The sequence below is a fragment of the Populus nigra genome, chromosome 1 (genome assembly GCF_951802175.1).
Source record: "Populus nigra chromosome 1, ddPopNigr1.1, whole genome shotgun sequence".
Taxonomy (NCBI): Eukaryota; Viridiplantae; Streptophyta; class Magnoliopsida; order Malpighiales; family Salicaceae; genus Populus; species Populus nigra.
This window is the reverse complement of record NC_084852.1, coordinates 27,761,883-27,787,057: the sequence shown is the minus strand read 5'-3', so window position 1 is coordinate 27,787,057 and position 25,175 is coordinate 27,761,883. Positions and strand designations below refer to the sequence as shown.

The 25,175-nt window shown below is 34.6% G+C and overlaps 2 protein-coding genes across 2 annotated transcripts; one reads left to right on the top strand and one right to left on the bottom strand.

Moving 5' to 3' along the window:
• The first annotated feature begins 1,402 nt into the window (after window positions 1–1,402).
• Window positions 1,403–13,002, top strand: LOC133668810 (serine/threonine-protein phosphatase BSL3). The gene is made up of 21 exons (XM_062088823.1): window positions 1,403–2,223; window positions 3,151–3,211; window positions 3,322–3,400; window positions 3,516–3,595; window positions 3,677–3,771; window positions 3,923–4,022; window positions 4,730–4,799; window positions 5,765–5,866; window positions 5,952–6,033; window positions 6,616–6,795; window positions 7,556–7,829; window positions 7,921–8,158; window positions 8,272–8,442; window positions 9,517–9,755; window positions 10,746–10,830; window positions 10,977–11,075; window positions 11,157–11,356; window positions 11,442–11,517; window positions 11,889–12,024; window positions 12,116–12,255; window positions 12,354–13,002. The coding sequence occupies exons 1-21, from the start codon at window positions 1,779–1,781 to the stop codon at window positions 12,435–12,437; spliced, it is 3,036 nt and encodes a 1,011-aa protein (XP_061944807.1). The 5' UTR covers window positions 1,403–1,778; the 3' UTR covers window positions 12,438–13,002.
• Window positions 13,003–14,503: 1,501 nt separating this feature from the next.
• Window positions 14,504–20,536, bottom strand: LOC133668818 (uncharacterized). Its single transcript, XM_062088836.1, has 9 exons — window positions 20,371–20,536; window positions 19,499–19,589; window positions 19,334–19,394; window positions 18,105–18,182; window positions 17,547–17,620; window positions 16,413–16,526; window positions 16,215–16,322; window positions 14,976–15,014; window positions 14,504–14,861 (listed from the first exon to the last, which is right to left on the bottom strand). Exons 1-9 carry the CDS (start codon window positions 20,466–20,468, stop codon window positions 14,775–14,777), a joined length of 750 nt encoding a protein of 249 aa, XP_061944820.1. The 5' UTR covers window positions 20,469–20,536; the 3' UTR covers window positions 14,504–14,774.
• Between the last annotated feature and the right edge of the window lie 4,639 nt (window positions 20,537–25,175).

The following is a 25,175-nucleotide window of genomic DNA, read 5'->3' as shown; positions in this document are numbered from 1 at the left end:
TATTCAGGTTCATTAGATCACCGGTCAACATGAGTTTTTAAGCAGATTAACTAAGTTAATTTTTTTTTTCCTAAAACCTAACTGAATAAGTTCATGCCTCACACTAACTGATCTCATGTTGACGTACGAGGTTTTGGGTTTTAAAACAATAGAGTCTCGAAGTTGTCCGTGACAATTATCATATTTAGATAGTAGCGCAATTATAGAAACTAGCACGTGCATGTCGCAACTTAAACATTCCATAGCTAACATGTACAAATGGCATGCATAATCTAACGTGCGCGTGATCACGTGCTTTGCTCTCGAGTGTGATTCTTTTGTTACTCCCACAATTAGATGGCAACCAAAGCAAAACTCCTTGCAAATAGGAACCGGTTATTGCCGTTAATAGTTAAATCCTCTCCCTGTTACTTCGGTAACTCCGTCCCTTTCTCCGCTGTCCACCCCCTATTCGACGGCGCTCCTCCTCCTTTCCGTACACACCTTAACAGGTTGATAACGGTAACAGATACCAGAGTCAATCACCTCTCCTGTCATTTTCCAGATAAAATAAATCCCGAAGCAGAAATAAACTAATCATTATTTTTAACTAATCATTAAATAAACTAAAATAAAAGGAGTAAACTATTCTCCAGTCCTTGTTGTTTAAACTCAATACAATTTAGTCCTTCATATTTGAAAACCTATAATTCAACCCTTTTACTCATGTTGACCGTTGTCCTGCCATAAAATGCTTGTTTTTCTTTGCTTTTTTTCTTGTAAATTTAAAATATACCCTTTTGAATTTTTTTTTTATAAACAACAAATAATAATAATAAAAACCTTTTACAATATGTCAAGCAATACATTGAAAAACATTTTAATTTTTTTACTGTTAAAAAGTAATATTTTTTTTTATAAATGTTTTTGATTGTTTTAATGTAAAGACATTAGAATTATTAGAAAAATCTAAAGAAGAATCGATTTACTATCTTTTTAAAGAAAAACACTATGTAAATACACTTTTAATTAAATTACCAAACATATATTAACACATTTTTAACAAATTATTACTTCCTCAAGTGGATTATACTCTAAAATATAAAATTCATTTATAATTGTTATTTTTTAAAGGACCGTGCATATATAGTTGTATTTATATTTTTAAATAAAAAATATTAAAATCCATATTTTTAATTCAGAAACAAGGATGCAATAACAGCCGCGCTTGCATTTTCAAACGGGCATTAAGTAATTTCTTCACCTTTTTAATAATTAATAAACAAGAACTAAAACCAAGAGACAAATTATAGATTTTAAAAATAAAGGATTAACTTATAATATTGCTCAGACAATAGGGACTAAATAAACAATTTACTCAAAGCAACAACAAGCATTTGCTTCTGATCGAGAGAGAAACGAAGATAGATGCCAACACACGTATATACAATTTTTAGAGAGAGAAAGAGTGAACTGTTTCCGTTCCGTTTTTATTTTTATTTTTAATTTATAATTTCTTCCTGTTCATTTTGTTTTCTCGACCGGCTCGACGTTAGAGAGAGAAAGAAAAGCGAGAAAACCTAATCGAAGAAAAAGAAAAGAAAATTCAATAACTCTCTCTCTCCTTTCTATTTTAAATTTTTTCACTGAAAATTGAAAATCAGCGATCTTGAGCTAGGGTTTTGAATTGATAAAGTCTAAATATAATCGAAGTGAATCTTTCAAGAATGTTAATTAGAGATTTGAATTCGTTTGAATTTTAGCTCCGATCTTGAAATTAGGGCTTGGTAGATTGAGAAATGGACTTGGACGCGTCGATGGCGGCGACCGATCACGATCCGGCGGTGCAGAGCGCTAGTTCTGCGCCAGCAGAAATGGACGGGGAACAGATAGGGGAGCAGTCGCAGCAGCCGGCGGGATCTCAGGATACGTCAACGGCGGCGGTGACGAGTTCTAGTACCACTACAACGGCCCCGCAGCAAGTAGCGCAGGCGCAACAGCAGAGTCCGGTGGTGGGGCCGAGACATGCGCCCACTTATTCGGTGGTGAATGCGAATATGGATAAGAAAGAGGATGGGCCTGGGCCTAGGTGTGGGCATACCTTGACTAATGTGGCTGCTGTCGGAGAAGAAGGGACGCCTGGGTATATTGGACCAAGGTTGATCTTGTTTGGTGGTGCCACGGCACTTGAGGGAAATTCTGCCTCTACTGGGACCCCTTCTTCGGCTGGGAGTGCTGGAATCAGTATGTTTTTGGTTTTATTTGTTATATCGGTGGTTTTAATTTCTTTGGTTGTTTGATTGTTTCGTGCTCAGTTAATAATCTTTTGCTTGTTTGGTTACTAGGTCTATTAAGAACTTGGTCATAGCTTACTGAATTCTGGTTAAATGGGAAGGAACTGGCATTAGGATTAGGTGGTTATGTGAACTCCAGGGTTGTTTAAATTCAGTGCAATTTAGATGTGGTATTTTGCGTAGTTTGTTTTCCATTTTGGTGAGATTGAACTAATTTTTTCTGCTATTGGTTATGAAGTTGTTTTAGGTGATATGTGGTCCATATTCTTTCTGGTAATAGTAAGCAAATTTCTTTATGGTTCTGACCTTCCCAGTAGCCCGGCTGTTCTTTCACTGAGAAATTGAAGCTGCAAAATTATGAGTGGAACTGATTTTACTGTTTCTTTTAGTTTTGCTATACTAGCGGCATTTGAGTTCTACTGTTGTTAGAATTCAACAGGCTTGTGTAATTATTTCCTTAGTCTGTGCTGTGCTCAAGATGCTCATCTTGTCGTTGTCTTGAATGGCAATGCTTTAATGGTGTGTGAAGCTTTTAAGTTGATGCCTAACTCAAAGTAATTAACAAGTATTTCCTATAGTTTGCTATTTGAAAATGCACAAGTCTAGTTGAATGGATATTTAGTTTTCCTGTTGTATTTGTTTTGATATCCTAACTCGTAGGGTATCCCTATACTCAGTACTAATTTTCTTGATTCCGAGTAGCATATGGTTGCCATTTCATTCTTTGTGTCAGTCTGATAACCATCGTTGGCATTGAACTGAAATTGCATCCAGAAGAAATGAATGAACACATGATAATGGATCTTTTCTCTACCGAGTCTCATAGTGATAATGTGTCATGAACTTTCATTACCTTCGTGATTTGTTATTAACGCAGGACTAGCAGGCGCCACCGCTGATGTTCACTGTTATGATGTGTTAACAAATAAATGGACTAGGTAAGCCTAGCATGTGGAAATCTTCATTTCATGAGCCATTCTACTCTAAAACACTGCTTTCTTCGTCCTATCTGTTACGGGGATCATTTACTACAGAGTTATTTTTTCAGGATTACTCCATTTGGAGAACCACCCACACCAAGGGCTGCCCATGTGGCAACTGCCGTGGGAACTATGGTAGTAATTCAGGTGAACATATGACAAATTATCTTTGAAGTTCATATCTTTACCAGATCATGGTTATTTTTTACTTTGTCATATTTTAACTGTTCAGTTATAACTTGAATTTTTTCATTCAACACAGGGTGGAATTGGTCCAGCTGGTTTGTCTGCTGAGGATCTTCATGTCCTTGACCTAACACAGCAGCGGCCGCGGTGGCATAGGTTGGAGTCCTTACAAATGCTTGCTCATTCTCTTGTATTTAGTATGTGATTTTGATCTATATGAATGTTAATTTCATGTAGAGTGGTTGTTCAAGGCCCGGGACCAGGCCCACGATATGGGCATGTGATGGCTTTGGTGGGTCAAAGGTATCTCATGGCAATTGGAGGGAATGATGGTAAGTGGCTTCACAGTCGAATCTTAAACCTCATGTTTTGTACATGGAGTTAAACTTAGCATGTTGGTTATCACTGCAAGCATGCATATGTGCGCACATATCAAGAAGATCTTCAATGTATTTTTAAAATTTTTTGGTTTATGCTTTTCAGGAAAAAGGCCTTTGTCTGACGTATGGGCCCTCGACACAGCTGCCAAGCCTTATGAATGGCGTAAACTAGAACCAGAAGGGGAAGGCCCACCACCATGCATGTAAAACTCTCTCTTTCATGCAAACGTAATAAATGATTTAGACACACTGTTACTACTTAATATGTGCGAGCTTATCCATGCGGTTATGCACTCTTCGAATAGGAATCCATTTTCTGAAAGATCCTGGCTTTCATGCACCTATTGACAACGTTCTTGTACAATCTTTCCATGTTATATATATGGAAAAACTTGAGCGTTAACTTCATGTTTGTTTGGATGTTGGGGCTTATCTAATTGTAACTCCTAACATTTCTACTGTTGGTAGCTATTGATGAAATGTTGAATTCGGCAACTATCATTTCATAATGGACAATATCCATTTCATGCACTCTTTGCAAATTGACTCCTCGATTTAAAAAATGCGATTTCTTTTCTGTCAGTTTCCTTTTCAGTATGTTAATTTGAGCTTGAATCTTTTCTCTTGGAAAATGAAAGATAACAAATGGTGGAAGGAGAGATGGAGACAGAGCATGGTAGAAAAAGATGGAAATGAATATCCATGTGCCAATGACAATATTTGCAAGTACTAGTAACATGGATCGCAGTTTAGAAATTGGAGCTTTGTTTTTTACATGTTTGAAATATCAATTGATATCACTAATGGCTTCATCTATTTTTTTTAGTTGGCTTTTTTCAGTTCCCTTTTATTTTGTAGTTCATTCATCATATCTGAAGGCCTAGCTCACTTGTCCTTTATACTTGGCTAGGTATGCAACTGCAAGTGCTCGTTCAGATGGTCTGCTTCTGCTTTGTGGTGGGAGGGATGCAAACAGTGTGGTAAGCTGAAAACTTGACATGGTAATAGATACATGTCACAATATTTTTTAGTTCTTAATTGGCTCCTTTGTTTATTACATATTGATTGCTTCAAGAGATGTTCTCCAATTATTGTCCTTGTCATGCAACCTCAGAATGCAAATTGTTAGAACTTTGCTGGCAAACAAGTTGCATGGTGTTGCTAATCTTTCTAATTCATGAAATTAAAAATGGAAACAAAATCCTCTGCACGAATAATGACAATAACTGTATCAGCTTTTGGAAGAAATTTGTACATTTACACTAGTGATCAATAGTGGATATCTATTTTATTAATCTAAATAAACAAATTAGTATTGCTACCTATCAGAGAGAACAAGATGAATTTCAGAGAACAAGTGTCTAGGTTTTGTAAGCATTTTAAGGGAAGAGTGAGAAACTTTTTTTGTTTTGCTGTTCTTTCCCTCCATAATAAGGTGCGTTGTGCAGTTGAGGTTGTTTGGATTTGGAAACTTGTCATATGCATTCTCTAATTCTTTGGTATTTGGAAAGTTGTCATATGCATTCTCTTATAGTCAGTAGTCAATTCAGCGTGATTTTTGTTTCTAAAGTTTTGAAACTTTTGATTAATGTGGTTTCTCAAATTTGTTCTTTAATTGCCTGGAATTTTTCTTATCTTCTGAGTCAACTTTTCCTGGAATGGACTGAAGTGTGTTAACTTTATGTTCTCTGCATGCCTTTTACTTAGATAATAACAATGTTACAGGAACAATGATATTTTTCAATGAAGGAGTTCATAGTTTTGAAATCATGGCCTTCTTCATTTCTTCCAAAATCTTCATTTCATTTGGAAATTTTCATTTTGGGAAGAACATATGGAAATTACTTTGTTTCTGATAATGGCGACACTTTTTTTGTTTGTGATGTGAGATTTTGTTAACCTCTTTTAATGTGTTGCCTGTGTCCTTGCCGCTTGACCTTTTCAGCCACTTGCAAGTGCCTATGGACTTGCTAAACACAGGGATGGCCGTTGGGAATGGGCAATTGCTCCTGGTGTCTCGCCATCTCCAAGATATCAACATGCAGCAGTAGGTTCTTTTGCTTGAATATATTGTTTCTTGATTGACTTCTTCTGTCCTTAAAGATTAATCACTCTTCAATTTTGTAATTTAGGTCTTTGTAAATGCAAGGCTCCATGTATCTGGAGGGGCACTTGGTGGTGGTCGTATGGTAGAAGATTCATCAAGTGTTGCTGGTAAATCCTGAGTTTGCAATCTTTAGGACTCTTACCTCTGGTATTTTATCAGATGGTTTCAGCCCCATTTCTTAATAATGGGTTTTAGGATAAGAAGGCATGCAAAAACGTAGCCATCTAGTCAGCCTAGGTGGTTGAGGTTGCCTGATTTTATGGTTTGATACCTGATTTTACCTGCTATATGGTGTACATATAACTATGAGAGAGATGCTATTGAGCTGAGTGCTATGTGTGAAATTCCTAAAGGATGCTGGGCTCTTACAGCTGAAATTGAAAATTATGAAATATTTGTGCCAAATAACTTATATTTGATGCCACAAGGTTTCATGGTTTTTCTTTTGCCCCTTTCGCGTTGCAAGTTGCATTTAATTGCGTTTATCCTATTTTCAATGTCATCAATTTGAGCATTCAGTTTTATTTAGCTCAAATTTAGTGTTGGGTGGGGGACAATTTAAAATCCAGTTCCAGTGATCTAAGTGCCACTAATAAGATTGTACTTATTACTGTTTTAATTCATATATTGTCTTCATAGATGGTTCTGCCCAGAATTCCAACAATAACCTCATGCTTTCCCATGTATAGTGTTGGATACTGCAGCAGGAGTTTGGTGTGATACAAAATCTGTGGTCACCAGTCCAAGGACTGGCAGGTACAGTGCCGATGCTGCTGGTGGAGATGCTGCAGTTGAGTTAACAAGGCGTTGCCGGCATGCAGCTGCTGCAGTTGGTGACTTGATTTTTATTTATGGCGGCTTACGTGGCGGTATGCGATGATCCTATTATATTATAATTGCTGCATTTTGTTTATAAGTTTTCTTTTGGCCTTTTGGCCATCATGAGCCAACACTACAAAATAGCTGTATAGTTGAATTCTGTTGCGATGAGCAAAAATTATCTGGATGTTTTGGAAAGATAACTGAGGGACACCTGTTAGAGGATTATACTCGACGTTTCTCAATTGGTTTTGAAATGGAATTCTGTGGAGTATATTCGACAAGATATGGACACATTGTTAAAGCTCAAGCAGATTTTGTAATATATCCTACATGGCTTTAATTGGAGTAATGCGCGTTTCAGTGCATTAAATGGAGAAACCAATAAGCTTAAACATGCACATCATAGAGCAGGTCAAGATGCCTTCATGGAGTGATGGTTTATAATAATCCTTAACTTGTTAGAATGTGAGCATAAATTATGGTCCTTGACTCAGTCCTTGTTTATCTTGTCCTGAACTAGTTCATTTCCTTTCTACCTTGCAACCGCCAGACCTGAACCCTTAACCTGATGGTTCACATATGAACACGCATTAACAGGCTGCAATGGAGTCTGGTCTGGTGTCATTTTGCTTTCTTTCTGAATGTAAATGATCAATCAAGAGGATTGTTGATGATATAGAGATGTATTCCTTGGAAGAATATTATAAAAACTCAAATCTTGCAGACAGTTTTTTGAAGATTTTCCAATGAGCTCCTCTTATCCTAACACTATAAGTACTGTATTTTGATACACGCATTTATGCACAGGGGTGTTGCTTGATGACCTACTTGTTGCTGAAGATCTGGCTGCTGCTGAAACAACAAGTGCAGCTTCCCATGCTGCAGCTGCAGCCGCTGCATCCAGTGTACAAGCAGGTCGGGCACTTGGAAGATATGGATTTGTGGATGAAAGAACTAGGCAAACCATGCCTGAAGCAGCACCTGATGGTTCTGTTGTGCTGGGCAATCCAGTTGCTCCTCCAGTAAATGGTGACATGTACACTGATATAAGCACAGAGAATGCCATGCTTTCTGGACCAAGGTAAGTCAGCCACTGCATTTGGTCTTTTGCTTTCATTTAAGTAGATAATAATCATCATTCAAAGAGTTGCTGGATGTGCGTTGTTGAGCAGGAGGACAAACAAAGGTGTTGAGTATTTGGTTGAAGCAGCAGCTGCAGAAGCTCAGGCTATCAGTGCCACTCTGGCTGCTGCCAAGGCACGGCAAGTTAATGGAGAAGTTGAACTACCTGATAGAGATCGTGGGGCAGAGGCTACTCCTAGCGGGAAGCAAATATCTACTTTGATTAAGCCTGATTCTGCTGGATCAAACAACATCGCTCCTGCTGGAGTTCGGTTACATCACAGAGCTGTCAGTATAAAATATTTATGGACTTTTTAAATACGATCTGAAGTCAATTTTGGTATGAAATGTGCACATTTACACCAGATGTTATACCTGATGTTTCACTACTGCCCTTTCAGGTTGTTGTAGCTGCTGAGACTGGTGGGGCTTTAGGTGGCATGGTCAGACAGCTTTCAATTGATCAGTTTGAAAATGAAGGCAGGCGGGTAAGTTATGGGACCCCTGAGAGTGCAACTGCAGCTAGGAAACTACTGGATCGACAAATGTCCATCAATAGCGTGCCAAAAAAGGTATTTCAGTGCTTAATTTGAAGTACATGTGCATTGTGGTTATGAAAATGCTTCATGTAGAGACATTTTTATACAATGTAGACTATGTGGGCATGCTGTACTGCTGACCTGAAATAGTCTGGAAATATTGCTATTGTTAATGCTCTTGCTTTGGCATTTTAGTCTGTATACTGCCAAGGTTGTCTTTAATGCAAGTCTGATTATGCGCATGTGGATTGATAGCTGAGATAGGCATATGCATTGTGGATTGAAGTGAAGATTCAATTTAACTAATCTTGGGCTTCATTGACGTGTTCCAAATTGAGATGAGTATAATAATATATCTGTGTTGCTGGATACTAACATATTCGCATATGTAGCTGAATACTCTACATTGTAAACTACTTCCTGTCTACTGATATACTATTTGGCATAAATTTTAAATAGACGTGAAACCTACAGTGTCAAGGTCCATATAAATATTCTTTTCTGCCTTTTCACTAGATATCTTTTTTTTCTGTTTTATTTTTGTGTCATTGAGGGATAGTTGTGCCATGTTAGAACATTAGCACCAAGGTCTTGGATATGTCCATCTTATATTCAGGATAAAAGAACATACTATGTTGCTTAATTCTCCTAAATCTCTGAATATTGTGTGTTGTTCTTTGCCCCCCCCTGAACTACCTTGTGGTCAAGCATTTGTTTTTGGTTGTTGTTTCCAAGTATATGACCCTTCTGTTTTGCAGTGTCATTTCCAACATAATTTCTAGTATCCATCAAAGTCATTTTGTTTTTATTGGATCAAGGAAATGGCTTGGAATCAAATCAGTGCTCCTTAGACTTGTTTGATGTTTAATTCCCCTCTTTTCAACTCAACCCTTTTACTTGGGTTCTTTAGTTGCAAGAGGTGAAATTTTTTTAGATGTTGTATGCTTTCAATGTTCATGGGTTGGACCTATTCTTGGATTCTTTAGTTGCAAGAGGTGAAGTTTTGTTAGATTTTTGGCATTTTAGGTGAATCACTTGCCAAGACTTAATTTTCTTGCCCAAATTCTCTGTTTTGTAGCTTAACGTGGTCTTTTTCTATTTTATCAGGTTGTGGCACATCTCTTAAAGCCTCGTGGTTGGAAACCTCCAGTTCGCCGGCAGTTTTTCTTAGATTGCAATGAAATAGCAGATCTTTGTGACAGTGCTGAAAGGATATTTTCAAGTGAACCAAGTGTTTTACAGCTTAAGGCTCCTATCAAGATATTTGGTGATTTGCACGGGCAGTTTGGGGATCTGATGCGCCTTTTTGATGAATATGGTTCACCTTCAACTGCTGGTGACATCGCGTAAGCATTTTTGTGAATATTTATAGGTTCTTCTACATTGTGCACACTGATTCATGTCACCAAAGCTTATTTATCTATGTAATGAGATAAAAGTCTGGAAATATTGATCATGATGGATTTATTTATTTATGTTTCTATATCCAACAGAGAAACCTTTCAATTTTTCAGAAAGCTAGTCTCCCACAATTTCACTTCATGAATACTATCAACTACTGAATTTTTTATTTTTAGATCCCTTTCGCATCTAATCCCTAACTTATGATGCCAAATAGTTCAAAATGTACTTTGGAAACCATTTTTTGTTAGCAATCCTCTGTTAAAATGAAAAATCCTCACCTATTACCTGCCTAACTGAAAAGGACAAGCAACAAATTTCCCATGCACCAAATGATGTATGAACTCCATACACAAACCCTCATGAAAGGATTGCTTTGCAATCTCTAAATCCTTGTATGAAGTAATGGGTTAATCTGTGCAAAGTTTAAATGCATGATGTCAAGGATCAATTTTGGTTTGGATTCAAATTGGCTGCTGAAAATATTTTTGGATCACAGCTACCCGTATTTATATTGTAATGATCTCGGATGCCTTATGGACTTTTCTTTTCCATTTGCCAACCTTGAGAGGTTGTCTTTTGATTATTCCCTCTACAAAGAACTTGTTGGTTGCTGTTGAGAATAAAAAAATTGGGTATTTGTTTTTAAATTATAGGAGAAAGGGCTTAAGGACTTGTAGGTTGAGCTAGTCTAAAGCCATGTAGTGGTGATCTTTTTGGCTGTTTGCTGCAAGATGTGGTGGCAGGAAGAGGGAATTGAGGTTTGGATTAGAGTAGTGAATGGGGGTGGGAGTTGGAAGGGCTCAGTTATCATGTATCAGTAAACTTTTTGTGCGTGAATGTATATGGAGACATGAACATGAACATTCACATGTGGAGATTCACATTTTGTTCTTAAGTTTTTGAGGAGGCTGATTTTATTCTATTACTGTCAGCTATATCGACTATCTGTTCCTAGGAGATTATGTTGATCGTGGCCAGCACAGCTTGGAGACCATAACTCTTCTGCTTGCTCTGAAGGTATATTGGCGTGCCTGCTTCTCTTCCTCTCTTTGAGGGTGGATAGATATTTGTTTCTTCTCCACAAATAATCCTTTTGATTTCCTCGTTAAACTTTGCCTTGGATCTTGATGGGAGCTTTCTGCAAATATGTTTGACTGTTGTAGGTTGAGTATCCCAACAATGTACATTTAATTCGTGGGAACCATGAAGCTGCAGATATCAATGCCCTTTTTGGATTCCGGATTGAGTGCATTGAGCGAATGGTATTGTATTATATACGTTTTACATCTGTATCCTATCTTAACGACTTGTTAGCTACAAGCTAAAAATGGCTTGATGAACAGGGTGAGAGAGATGGAATTTGGGTTTGGCATCGGATAAATCGATTGTTCAATTGGCTTCCTTTGGCAGCACTAATTGAGAAGAAAATCATTTGTATGCATGGTGGTATTGGTCGGTCAATAAATCATGTGGAACAGATTGAGAATCTTCAACGTCCAATTACCATGGAAGCAGGTTCAATTGTGCTTATGGATTTGTTATGGTCAGTGCTTCTGCTCTATTGCTCTCATTTGCTTATCTATTTGCTTATTTGTCTGTAATTGCATTTTTTCCCTCTTCTTCTATAGGTCTGATCCAACAGAAAATGACAGCGTGGAAGGATTGCGACCAAATGCTAGGGGTCCAGGGTTGGTAACATTTGGGGTAAGATCAGTTGTATTGCTTGTGTTTAATTCATTCCAGTAGTGTAGCTTCCTTGGTTTATATGTCTGTTGCCTTGCAACTTGTTTTCCTTGATGGTCTGTTTGAATTACTAGAGCTTTTTCTAAAATAATGATAGCACAGAAGCAGGTTCTTATTTTTATCTACTTGATTATGCTTACACTGATTCCATGTTCTCAAATTCCTTTCGGACTATATGATGCAACAGGAGCTTTTGGATTTCATTCTTCTTAAAATTGCAATTCAAGGATTTGTAGCCATTTGGCTGGTTTATTTGATTCAGCACTGGTGTTCATGTCCATGATGGCGGTGTTTGTTAACATGGTCATTAAATATTCTTTTTTCCTTTGCAGCCTGATCGTGTTATGGAGTTCTGCAATAACAATGATCTTCAGTTGATTGTACGTGCCCATGAATGTGTGATGGATGGCTTCGAGCGTTTTGCTCAAGGACATTTAATTACACTTTTCTCTGCCACCAATTATTGTGGTATTTTCTCATCGACTTAACTAGCTATTTATTTTTCATGAGAGTCATGATTAGTAAGTTTTAGCGATTCTATTCCTGCCTGTTTCTACAGGTACTGCAAATAATGCAGGGGCAATCTTAGTTTTGGGAAGAGACCTTGTGGTGGTTCCCAAACTCATTCATCCTTTACCACCAGCAATTTCATCACCAGAAGCTTCACCCGAACGTCATATCGAAGATACATGGATGCAGGTGCTGTTACATTTCAAAATTTTCATGTTTTTGATGTATTTTCTTTATGCTGACTTCTGATCTTTAATCCCGTTTCCATTGCATTTCTTATGAGACAGGAGTTGAATGCTAACAGACCTCCTACACCAACTAGAGGCCGTCCTCAAGTAACAAATGATCGTGGCGCTCTTGCTTGGATGTAATAGATGCTTCTGATTTTTACACATACTCATTCCGAGCTTGTGCATTCACCCTGGGTTTCTGTCATCTGTATAGAGCATGATGCCACATCCAGGAATTCCCACACTTGCGACTGCCTTTCCTGAGAAATTTGAAGGCTTTCTGATTTTTGATTTTAAGGCAGAGTTGCTAGGCCTTGAGATGGTTACCACACAAGTTTGAGAACCAGGTTGCAGGCGCGGCGGTTAGGTTCACTTTGTTGTGCTAAAAGGTTGCAGATCTGAACCACTTGCCCATTGTAAATTGAGCCACAAACAGGTAGAAAGTCTTCCAGGTTTATTTTGACGGGTTGGTAGTGCTGGGTATTTTCACATTAGTTTTTCTTATATTTTTTTTTATTCCTTGTTTTAGGCTTAATATTTATTTTTATTTTTTCGCTTTTCATTCTGTTTATGAGGGCACGAGGTCCTTACATTGATGGTGAGATATATATTGTCTAAAATCTTTGTATTATAGAGGTGTTATGTAATTCTCATTTCTGCTCTTTGTACAATATAATTTGTGCGAGGACAAGAAGCTTTTTTGGTCTCCGAGAGTCTGAGATTTTTTTTTCCCAGATTGGCCTTTGGTGATTTATTTAATTTATTTTTTTTTCTTGAGAATTAGAACTAGAGATAAAACCTGGATTTTCTGAGAGGAGTTGGTTTCTGTTATTGAATAATTTTTGTTAAAAGAGTTGCAGAGAGGCATTTGTTGGTGTGGCCTCGCAGCTGATTGATCTCCTGCTGTCTCTTTGTACCAATTTTGTACTGTCATGCTTTTACCCGTGAAGGCCTGGAATGATTTTCTAACAACCGGAATGGCCATCAGCGAGTAGAAAAGCACGAATTTCATTCATCAGCAGGGGTTAGAAAAGGCCACAAATAAATAAATAAATAAAGTGAAGGAAAAAAGAACAATGACACAATGAATTTGCCATCTGAAGGACAACCATTGGAGAACTCCATGTCAGCAGCAGCAGCAGCAGCACTACCTAAAGCTAAGCTGACATCAAAGCCAACCAGAGACAAAATGGACTCCTTATTAATCAAGTTATGACCCTTGCAAGGGGTTGGTTAGAGGCGAGTGTTTTTGTTTGAATGTATTAGCAGATTGTCGAGTCTAGCGTGTCATATACTACTACTACTACACTACATAAATCGAAGTCATGACTGTCATAGTTTACCTCGTGGTCGTATAGCTTGCACAATCTTCAAATACTTGGTTCTTATACTTGTTTCAAGGAATAATAATTCTATATTGATATCACAAGTTTATTTTATTTTTATTTCAAAAATATTTTTGAAAATTTTTTTTATTTTTTTTTTCAAATTAATATTTTTTTGATATTTTCAAATTATTTTGAAGTACTGTTGTTAAAAATAATTTTTTAAAAATAAAAAATATATTTAACTTTTAAAAATAATAACAACTACTCTTCCAAATTCCCCTAACAAAACACAAGCCGACAAATTAAACCATGGCCTAAGGTTTAGATTGGACTAGATTTCAAAAAAAATAAAAATAAAATTAACATGATTAAGAATTCAAGTTGCCTCGTGACCAAGTGAAAACTCATTTGACTTCTTTTTTTTTAATTTCTCTCACAAAATAATGTTATTTTTACTTTTTATATATAAAAAAGGTTGACCCGGGTGACCCCCCAGACTTGCCCCCAGATTAAGTCTAAAAACTATGCTTTCAACTTCATCATGAAGTAACCCTCTTCAAATAAGCCTGGCATGCCAATCTAATCCTACTTAATTCTGACATTCAAAAGAAAAGCACACCCAAGGCATAACCATGTAAAAGACGGTTCTGATAATTATCTTTCAGGGCAACCATTATTGAAGATTTTCAAGCATGGGTGTTCCACATCCACATTACCAGCGTTGTTTCATCATTCAGTCAAGCAAATGCCGCAATAATTATAATTTCACACAAATACCGTAGTAATTCTAATATTCACAGCAGACATAGATGATAAGCATACGCCTGGCACATGTTTTCATATGCTCAAGGGAAACTAAAATACATTAATAGCTAACCATTTAGTCTTCTAAAATCAGTAAAGTGATATATTGTATCTGTAATTTTATCCTCTGAAAATCGAGATCTGAAAGGCCTTACTGAGGATTTGGTTTCAACTGAAGGTGCAAGACAATGCTCCGCGAAACCCTATTATCCACTTTAATCATGTCCTTTATACAGGCACGACTTGGACTGATACAATTTTAGACCTACTTCCAGAGCTTCCTTCAACTCCCAGGAAACTCTGTTGTTAATGTCATAGCTATCAAGAGTAGATGATATCATACCAATTAACCTCGCTTTACTGGCCTTTGAACATAGGACTTGTTGGGATCCTCGGTCTTGAGTTTAGGTGGTCGAATCTCTCCCTTTTTGCCCTGCAAACAAATTAAAAGGAAACAAAGTTTCACCCCTGGTTTTATTGCTTGCTTAAAAAAAATAGCCGAAACTATTTCTCATCTAGGCTCAGCAAAATCAGTATACATTCTCACCTTCTTTCCTGTCTTCATAAAATCTCTCCAGCTTGAAACCTGAGGATGACCAACAATGGCAATAATAATCAATGTGATGCCACATAATGATGTAAAGCTAAAAATCTCTAATTGGCAGAGCAAACACTTCTCAATAGATACCATTCTACTTTTGAGGGGAGGCAGAAGGAAAAGAATAAAAAATGTGATTCAAAGTATATACAAGGAAGACAACAACAAAAGCAGTGGTGTGCACGATTGCATGTAGTTACCATAAACATCCACTTATCAACCAGGGAAACTGCAAATTTCTGATATTTTGTATTTGAGTTCTAAGACTTCAAAATGAATCCTTGTAAATTTGCTGCTGATGTGGTTTAAATATGGATGTAGACTAAGACATGAAGATGAGTATGAATAACAAACTGCGTAGCCCCTTTCTCATCTCTAATGGCCATGGTATGCCCCGTAAACTAAGTTTTAATGGTGAAATGAACAGAATAGAGAGGTATTTTAAGATGGCCAGAAGCATCATTTAAATGGGTAAAAGTGATGCTCTTCGCAGGAACCACAACATGCCAAATCGCATATTCTTTTCACTTCTTTGATCTAACAACTGGAGGACCTTATCACCTATGCCCGTCCGCATCCAGTTTTACAGTATAAAAGTTAATCAACCTTTTCAATTTTCTTTCACGAGTAGATCTACCAGCTAACAAGTGAATTTTATAGAAAGTTGCTATCAAAATTATTCGATTGGAAAAGCTCTAAACATTTTACTCTCCTGATTAGTATGTCGTAAAAATGACAAGGGGAGATTTTCAAAAGACAAGAGAAAAGAATGGAGAGGATGACATCTTATATATGAAAAATCCAAACAGAAAATCACTTTTTGTTGTCTAGAAAACCTGTTTTAATTTTCAAAATTGTTCATGAAAAATAAATATATAAATAAATAAAGACAATAATACAACAAAACTTGTTTTATTTCTTTTTTTTCTAGAAAAAATAATAGAAAACCGCAATGATACAAAACAACACCTTAGAAATATGAATTCAAATTTTATATGCAACAAGAGATTCCAATTCATGCACTTGTTGAACAATGTTAGTCAAAGAACTTGGATCTATCAGATATTGTAGCCCTTAGGCATTGGAAAATTGAACAAGCATATAATCAAGGAAATAAAAGTTTAAACTCATAAGTTTCAAAAGTTCACCAAAGGAAATTAAATTTGGAAAAAAAAATGTAGAACAAACCCTCTTTTCTCTTGTTCCTTCCCACTGCTCCTCATGTTCACGCTTTCTCTTCCACATCTCCTTTTGTTCTTCTTCATCCTTCTTCAATCTACCTTCCTCTTCTGATATCTAAATGACAAGAAAGAGGATCATGAAAATGCACAACTTTAAACAAGAACACAGGTAGCAAAGGAGAAAATAACTGATCTTCCAACATACCCTCATCTGCATTTTCCTCCTCCGCCATTCTTGATCAGTTAATATTTCTCGAACCTTCAATTTGAGCTCCCGCTGGAACTCCTCTGACTGTTCGTATTGTTGATCATATTTTCCCTGTTCACATAAGAGGAAAGAATTCATCATATGACCCTCAAAATAAAAGGAGAAAATAGAGGCTTGGTTCCATGGATGGGCAAGTTGTGGTTGACAACAAATGCCAGTGCAGTAACTACTTTCTTTGAACCAAAAAAAAAAAAAATTCCTTCAATAGATACCAGGAACTCCAAACAAACATGGTAAAATTATTAAAAAATATTTGAAAGTAAAGGATGCTAACTCAAGATTAATGAAACTATCAGATAGAAATTTTCTTCAGTGTATTCACAAGGAATTCAGTAAATGTCGATTTGAGAAGATAAAAATTTAACTCAATTTGACTTCAAAATGGCAATAAACAATACAGGTAACACAAACAAAAGGTTTAAGAGATGGAAGGGGAGTAAGTGGTGAGAAGGAAGACAATATGGTAAGATGAGAATCAGCACTCAAATGAATACCAGCAACACAAATTCCACACTAAAAAAAACATTGATTGCATGTCAATTTTTACCTTTTGATTTTTGAAAGAAGTAATTTGCAAAACCATTGTCAATTCTCATTTTTGAAGCTAAGGCAATCATTGTTTATTCTCTACAAGTATTGTTTTACCTTGAGAAACTTTAGCAACAATGGTAACATTTTTTTTGGTAGCATTTTATTTAAGGTAAATGCTCAACATTGCCTAGGGCATAGCAAAATTACAAGAGCTACCCACAAGTTTCTGGCTTTGATCAACAACTCTTCAGATTTTCAACTGCCAAGTAAACCTTGACAGAAACCTCTCATTTTAAGTGTTCGACAACTAGAGGGACTTGAGAAAGTTTTGCAGTGACTGTAGTTACCAAATCTTCTCTGTTTTTTTTTTTTGGGATAAATTGGGGAGATGGGGTGTTGAATATGTAATTCAACCATTTGCTCGAAACCTCTAGGATCCAACCTAAAAGATATTTCATGTTAATTCTACATCAAGAATGATCCATTGGCACGAATACAAGAAGCAATCAATGACAAATATATAATTAAAACCTCACAGACCTCGTCAACCAATGACTTTATTTTGGAGGCTGTATCTTTCTTCAACTGCTTCTTCCTCTTTGCTCGAAGTTCTTCTGCAAATTCACATTACATTATTTATAAGCTCTTCATAAAAATCAATTTCAAAAATGAAAAAAAAAAAAAACAAGAAGAAGAAAAGAAAGAATAGACAAAGTGAACAGAAATGCTGAAATTCAACATCAGGAATGCACTAATTCAGCATGCAGAGGACAATAAACATAGAAAACACAATGCCATGCTTTTGGATATTTCAGCACATACCCCTTCAAATGCGGCTACAGAAGTAGCAATTCTCATATCAACTTGGAAAATGCAAATACATCTTAATTAAGGACCAAATGTGTCTGCCACATAAGATGGATGATACATACACGATATATGCTCTAGCAACAAAGAAAGGGGAATAGGAAAATAAACAAGATGCATAAACAAACATGAAATCACCATTAACATTTGCCTTTTTGTTTCCACAAAAAATCATCTGCAATCCATTAAAACATTACGGGGAAAGTAAACCATCAAATCTCTAGCACTAACCTTTTGCTGCATTAACCTGAGTAAGAACATAATCTCTTTCTTGTTCTTCAAGTAAGAGTTGCTGGGCTTTTGCCAATGCTGCTCACAAGTTAATGATGCCATGTGAGTGAGCCATTAAAGTATGCTTCCAGAAGAAAACAATTTCCAAGTTATGTATCAATACTTAATGCACACATATGGCTATGATTGTTATTCCTTATCTGTTCACTGATATATGGATTACCAATCAAAAAGACATCCGGAAACAGTTCATCACAAATTACAAACAACCATCATATACACAACACATTGGAATGATAGTCTCCTTAAAGATCAGAGTTAAGTCGAGCATTGCATAACCAAAGTCTAAAACCTGTAACAGTGCCATTGAGGTCATTCTTCAATTTTCTGATTTTCTGCTTTAGAACAATGCATATCACTTGTAATCCTTTAAGTCCTCATCCAGAAAGTCTGCTTTCTGGCACAGTAACTCTCTTGCATCACTGTGGCTAAAAGACAGAAGAATATTTTTGTGGGGGTAGATCACAACTATCTTAATTTAATCTCAATAGGAAATATAGTTGATCTTTTTGAAGAAGGAGACTTATTGTTTGTCAGTTGTTGTGTTTGTCAGTTGTGCATATAGCTTCTAAGAGCTTTACCAAAGGTCCAAAGCTAATCTTCCATAAAGCAATAAGTTTATCTGGATACAAAATCTAACATTTTCCAGCCCATTTTTCAACCACAACACCAAGGGAAAATCAAATTACCATCAATATGCCATCATTTACTATCTCCTCTTTACTTCAAATCATGATGCACCTTCACACTGCCAGTTTCATTATGCCGAAGAAATCATATCACAGCGAATTATAAAAATTACAACTTCCTGTAATTTATCTACACTTCATGTCTGGAAATAGCAGTTGCTATTGCGTTAGCCAGGTTTTCTCAATATGTACAGTTCTACTAATATGATGGATTGAGATAAGTTCACGCTGGGCTGGATCTGGATCTGGATCGAGTTTGGTTTAAAATATTTGGCCAGATACAGTATTTCCAGGTCTAAACTCGATTTGTCCAAAACATGGCAGAAGACCTTAAGTTGGAGTTGACATCTTTTCAAGTCAACGCAAAAGTTCGTATTTCCATTTTGTGAATAGAAAATCAATATGATAAAAGATAACAAGCCAGTCACAATATTCATGTTCTCACAAACCATGCAAGATATAATGAATAGAAAAATTTACCACCAAAAGCTTCTTTTGCTTGTGGATGCTTGCACTTATCAGGATGAACCAACAAAGATAACTGCATGAAATTACACGCAAAGCATGTAAAATTGTGAATAAGTTGCTAAATAATGAACACAATAGTAAAACAGTAAATCCCATCACCTAGATGAGAATAATTACCTTGCGATACTGCTTTTTGATATCCTCTGGAGATGCTTCGAATGGTAAATTTAGATACTCAAATGGGTTTAACTTGAAGCATGAAAGAATCCTAACGAGTTTTAAAATTTTTCCAAGGAGACAAAAATAAATTAGAACAGAAATCGAATGAGAAGTTTGCATTTTAAACATTACACAAGGAAATAGTATCTAAATAGCATCAAATGCTATCAAATGGATTTCCTTCCCTTCCCTTCCTCTCCAATGACATATTTGCTTCTATGATAATGCAAATCAGTATAACTTATTGAGATGAAGGATGGAGATGAATCAACCAATGGATACTTATCAAAATACTGAATAAAAAAAAAACAAAGAAGAAGAAAACTTTACAAAAACCCTGAGTTGTTTCAAGGGTTTCTCAATGTAGAAGATTTCAACTCTTTTTTGTTCAAATTCTCCAAATTTCCTAAACCATCTCTTTCTAAACATTCCAATGGAGCATTATTTTACAACAGATTACGATGATATGATTAACTGTTCAAAGATCATTCAATCACTCAAATAATATCATCGATCTTTAAAAATTAATTCAATGAATTCAAGTAAATCAAATGTTTATTTCTCAAAAATTAATATTATATGAGTGAATAAATAAATTGAAGTAAAAAAATAATATTCAAGCACAAAATTCACAATTTAATCTCTATAATTAACACATCAAATAATCAATCGATCGAAAAGAAAAGAAAAGAAAGGCAATATCCAAATCACAGGCAAGTAGATAGATACAGTTTTGGTTCAAAATCATAAACCCTAATTAAAACGCCAATTACGATTCAAATGCATGTATATATAAATAAATAGAATTAATTAATTACAGAGAGAGAGACCTGGTGACTTCGTTATCTCGCTCGACTTCGCTGACTTCGGCGAAGAAGCTCTTGAGAAGCATATCATCGTAGGCGGTGGTGGAGCTTGCTTCTCCCATAGCGCTCGCTTTTAGCTGCTTTTACTCTCTCTCTTTCTTCCCCGCTGTATGGTCGTTTTCTTGTTTCGTGCTTCTCTATCAATCTTTTCTAGGTTTTTCGTTGGTGGAGGTCCCTGTGATTCAGTGATTGAGTCATATTGGACCCTATGGTTCCACAAAATGCAATTGAATCCTTTTAATTTTAATGCAAAATTAGTTTCTCCTAATAACATTTTTGAAACCTTGAATTCCATTCAAAATGGAGCCTAATGTTTGGAATTATTTTGAGGGTTAAGAATTGAATTTCAAATAAAATTTAATTTTTAAGAATTATATAAAAATAAATTAGAATTTAACCCCTTTGATCTATAATTTTAAATAAAAAAATTTAATATTAAAACTAGTTTTTTCAAAAATACTCATCTACCCATATATTTTTTTAGAGACATTTGAGAAAATAAAATGAAGGGTATGGAAGTAACATAAAAAATAAAATTATTTGAATTTTATCTTTTCTAAATATATATAAATTCAACTTATTTATAAATTGAATTCAATTATAACAGGGAATTTATTGCAAACAACCTCTAATAAATATAAATCCAATGAAAATTCTTTATTTTATATTAAATATTAAATAACAAATAACAAATATATTAAACTCAACTTAGTACTAGTTTGAGTCATAGGTTAGGTGATTTAACTCGGTTGATCAAATGATATTTTTTCATAAAAAAAATTAAAATAATATCATTTAAAAAAAATTACACATGAATTTATACTAGATCGGTTGATTTATTGGATCAACTCCCACTTAGCTTTTTTAAAACCTTGCCAGGATTAGATCTTTGATTAATCTACCAGCTAAGTCATGCCAAGTTTAATAATACTAATAAAAATTATTCAAATACTAGATAAATCCAGTATAAATATCAAAATTAGGTAATAGTTAGTGTAAGTAAATTAATTTTGGTTTCCAATAAAAATATACTAGAAATCTCTGACACATGAATTGCCATCCATAATTCTCTTTTCAATTTTTTTTTTTAACTAATCTCCGTTAAGTTAACGGTCAACATCAGAAATTTAGCAAATTATCGTTTTTAATAATAAATGACCTAGGGAGAGGTTGAATTTGTTATAAATCCAAACTATTAAGGACCCAATTGTGGTTATAGTTTAAAATGAGTGACTCAATGAACAATAGGGACCTCTTAATTTCGAAAATCCAACACTTCTATTTTCTTCCTCCTCCAAATATTTTGATGACTCGTATCTCGTAATTCACGGCCGTGAAAAAAAAAAAAACTTCATACAATATTATAATTATTGGACCGAACATTAATCCAATGGCGGTAGCGGATTTGCTGTGGAAATCTGGTGTGCGGTTCCTTTTGTAGAGATGGCAGCCAGTAGACATTGGTGGGGTTTATTTATATTTATACCTTATAAATTATTTATGAAGTAAAAAAATTAGATATTTATATTTTATTCATAAGAATTGAGGTATTTTTATTATTATTCATTGTACAACTATTAATTATTATTTAATAAAATATAAAATAATAATATATAAATTTGAAGTGTGTATATATATATATATTAAATGATAAAATTACAAATATTACACCCAAACACACACATGTGTGTGTATTATGTTAATGTTAAGATGTAAATAGCATATTGAATTAAATGAATATAAATGTTTAACATGTATATTTATATAATATAAATATATATTTTGGATTAAGTTTTTATTAGATTTGATAATATTTACTATCTATTAGATCAATATCTATTATTTATTATCCCGAGTTAATTCATATATTTGAATCAATATCTATTGAATAATATTTATTATTTATTAAGTAAAATAACAAAAAAAACTCATATATTTTTAGTTCAGTATTCATGTTAAAATTAAATTGACATTCCTATCTTTTTGGGTGCATGGTTTTTATTTTTTTTATTCTAATATTTTTACAAGTGCTTGACATGCCATAAAATTTATGGTGGATGGTGCACAACCTGTCAAGGTTTAAACCGGTTGGATTAGTTCATTTACATATATATGGATACATAATTTTAACAAGCACCTGGAATTTAACATGCATATATAAATATTTGATTTTAATAAATATATATGATTGGGTATAATTTCTATTTAAAATATTTTTATAAAAGAATGTACAAATCTCTTATTCTTCCCTTGAATTTGATATATGACGATTTAATTTATTTGTGAAATCAAGGCAAAATTTATGCCTTACAAGAACGTGAATTTGAGCGTGTACTGTGAAGTGAGATTTGATATTTTAAAAAGTACATTTGATTTGTCTTCAAAATATTGTTAAAGAACTTTTATAGAACTTTTAAGCTTGACGCAACAGAACTTTTATAGATTTCAAGTGTAGATGAAGAAGGCTTGAGAGCTTTCGAGTGAGCTTCCTTGTTTAAAGAACTTGTCTTGAAGAAAATTTTGTATCCTCAAGAATCTTTCTTTCTTTTTTTTTGTTTTTTTTTTGTTTAGGTTGAGACCCTTTATTTATAATGGTTTGTCTCCCAGGTTCTTTTCTAATGCTATATTTATGATAAAATATTTTAAATATCTCATTGCATGTAATAACCTTTCATTAATCAAGAAATATATATATGAAGGCCCATTTATTTTTCATGTTATTTATTTTAGTTTTATTTTATCATTTCATGTAAAAATAAAATAAGAATGACACATTCTAAAATTTGATTTGTAAAACTTTTTTTTTTGTTTCTACATGTTTTCTCGAAACAATTCATTTATACTAAAAATTAATTGGACATATCTAGAAAATATGGTTGATATAGTTTTATAATTTGAATATATTTTTTTTACTAAAATTTAATTTCATCATATTAAATTTTCATAATAAATTAATAAACATATTTTATCATGAAAATATAATATAATTATTAAAATTGAAAATTTAAGGATAAATTTTGATTGAAACTTATCAAAGTAAATAATTGAATTAAATTAAAGTTCAATGATAAATTTAAAATAATTACATTAATAAAATGGGTCCTCCAACAATTTGGACCGGACTGCATGTTTTTTTTCCCACTAGAAATGGTTACTAACTTCCTGTCACATCTTGTATTGAAGGCTTCGTCATTAATTCTTTTTTCTTCCTTCTCTTGATATGCGTGAACTGCTATTCTTTGATGATTTGTTTTTCTTCATTCTCATTCAAATGTTCTTTCCCGTATGATTCTTGTGCTGTCGACTGAGAATCCTGCCAGAAATTAAAAATTGTTCGCACAGGTTAGGAAAGATTGTTTGCCTTTATTTTAGAAGAGGAAAGAAGCGAAACCATGCATGCTTTCACTGAACAGGAATCGTCCTCTTTGGCTTTCACTGTTATGATGCTTTGAATAGGAATGCAAATTTAACTCTCTCATGAACCCGTTTCAGCAGAGGAAGAGAAATTTGTGCAGTTATGTTGCTTTGAATGGGAAGGAAAATTTAACTCCCTTATGAACCCGTTTCAGCAGAGGAAGAGAAATTTGTGCAGTTATGTTGCTTTGAATAGGAATGCAAATTTAACTCTCTCATGAACCCGTTTCAGCAGAGGAAGAGAAATTTGTGCAGTTATGTTGCTTTGAATGGGAAGGAAAATTTAACTCCCTTATGAACCCGTTTCAGCAGAGGAAGAGAAATTTGTGCAGTTATGTTGCTTTGAATGGGAAGGAAAATTTAACTCCCTTATGAACCCGTTTCAGCAGAGGAAGAGAAATTTGTGCAGTTATGTTGCTTTGAATAGGAATGCAAATTTAACTCTCTCATGAACCCGTTTCAGCAGAGGAAGAGAAATTTGTGCAGTTATGTTGCTTTGAATGGGAAGGAAAATTTAACTCCCTTATGAACCCGTTTCAGCAGAGGAAGAGAAATTTGTGCAGTTATGTTGCTTTGAATAGGAAGGAAAATTTAACTCCTTGTGTTCCTGTTTCAGAAGAGGAAAAGAAACAGCAAACCGACCTTATTTTCACAGAACAAGAATCCTTTTATTTTTTTTGCTTTTGTTGTACCATATACTTCTTAGAGCCCCTTAAACCAAGGTTCTCAAAAACACTTTTTTAACATGATACGAAATATATAATATAAACTCAAGTCGTAAACTCGAATCATAAAATTACAAGTAAATTATTTTAACTAAATTGCAAGATCTAATCAAATAGTAAATATAATATAATACAATTAAAATAAAAATAAAATAAATAATACTTTAAAACGGTAAATACCTTCACTTGAAATTTTTAATCTAGAATTGTGCAAGGATAGGAGTTGGAAAGTGATATGTACTTAGCTAGCAATTTTGCAAATCTTTTCGAGAGAGATATACTTGATTTGTTTTAGTTTTAAAATCACGTGTTCTTTCAGATGAATGTTTATTACAATTTCAGGAAGACCATGAAGATGAGGTTAGGAGGCTAAAGAATGAACTCAAGCAAACAATAGATATGTGTCATGCAGCCTACAAAGAAGCACTTGCTGCAAAACAAAAGGTTTTAAGCATTAGTGATTCTACCCCACCTAATGCCATAGATTTACTAAGACCTAATGTTCATTACAGGCAACGAAACTTGAAAAATGAAAAATGAGAGAGGAAAAAAGAATACAGGAGGCTCATCTAATCGAGGAAACTGCATTGAAGATAGTGGAGTGGGAGAATGCGAAGGCCAAGGCTGCAA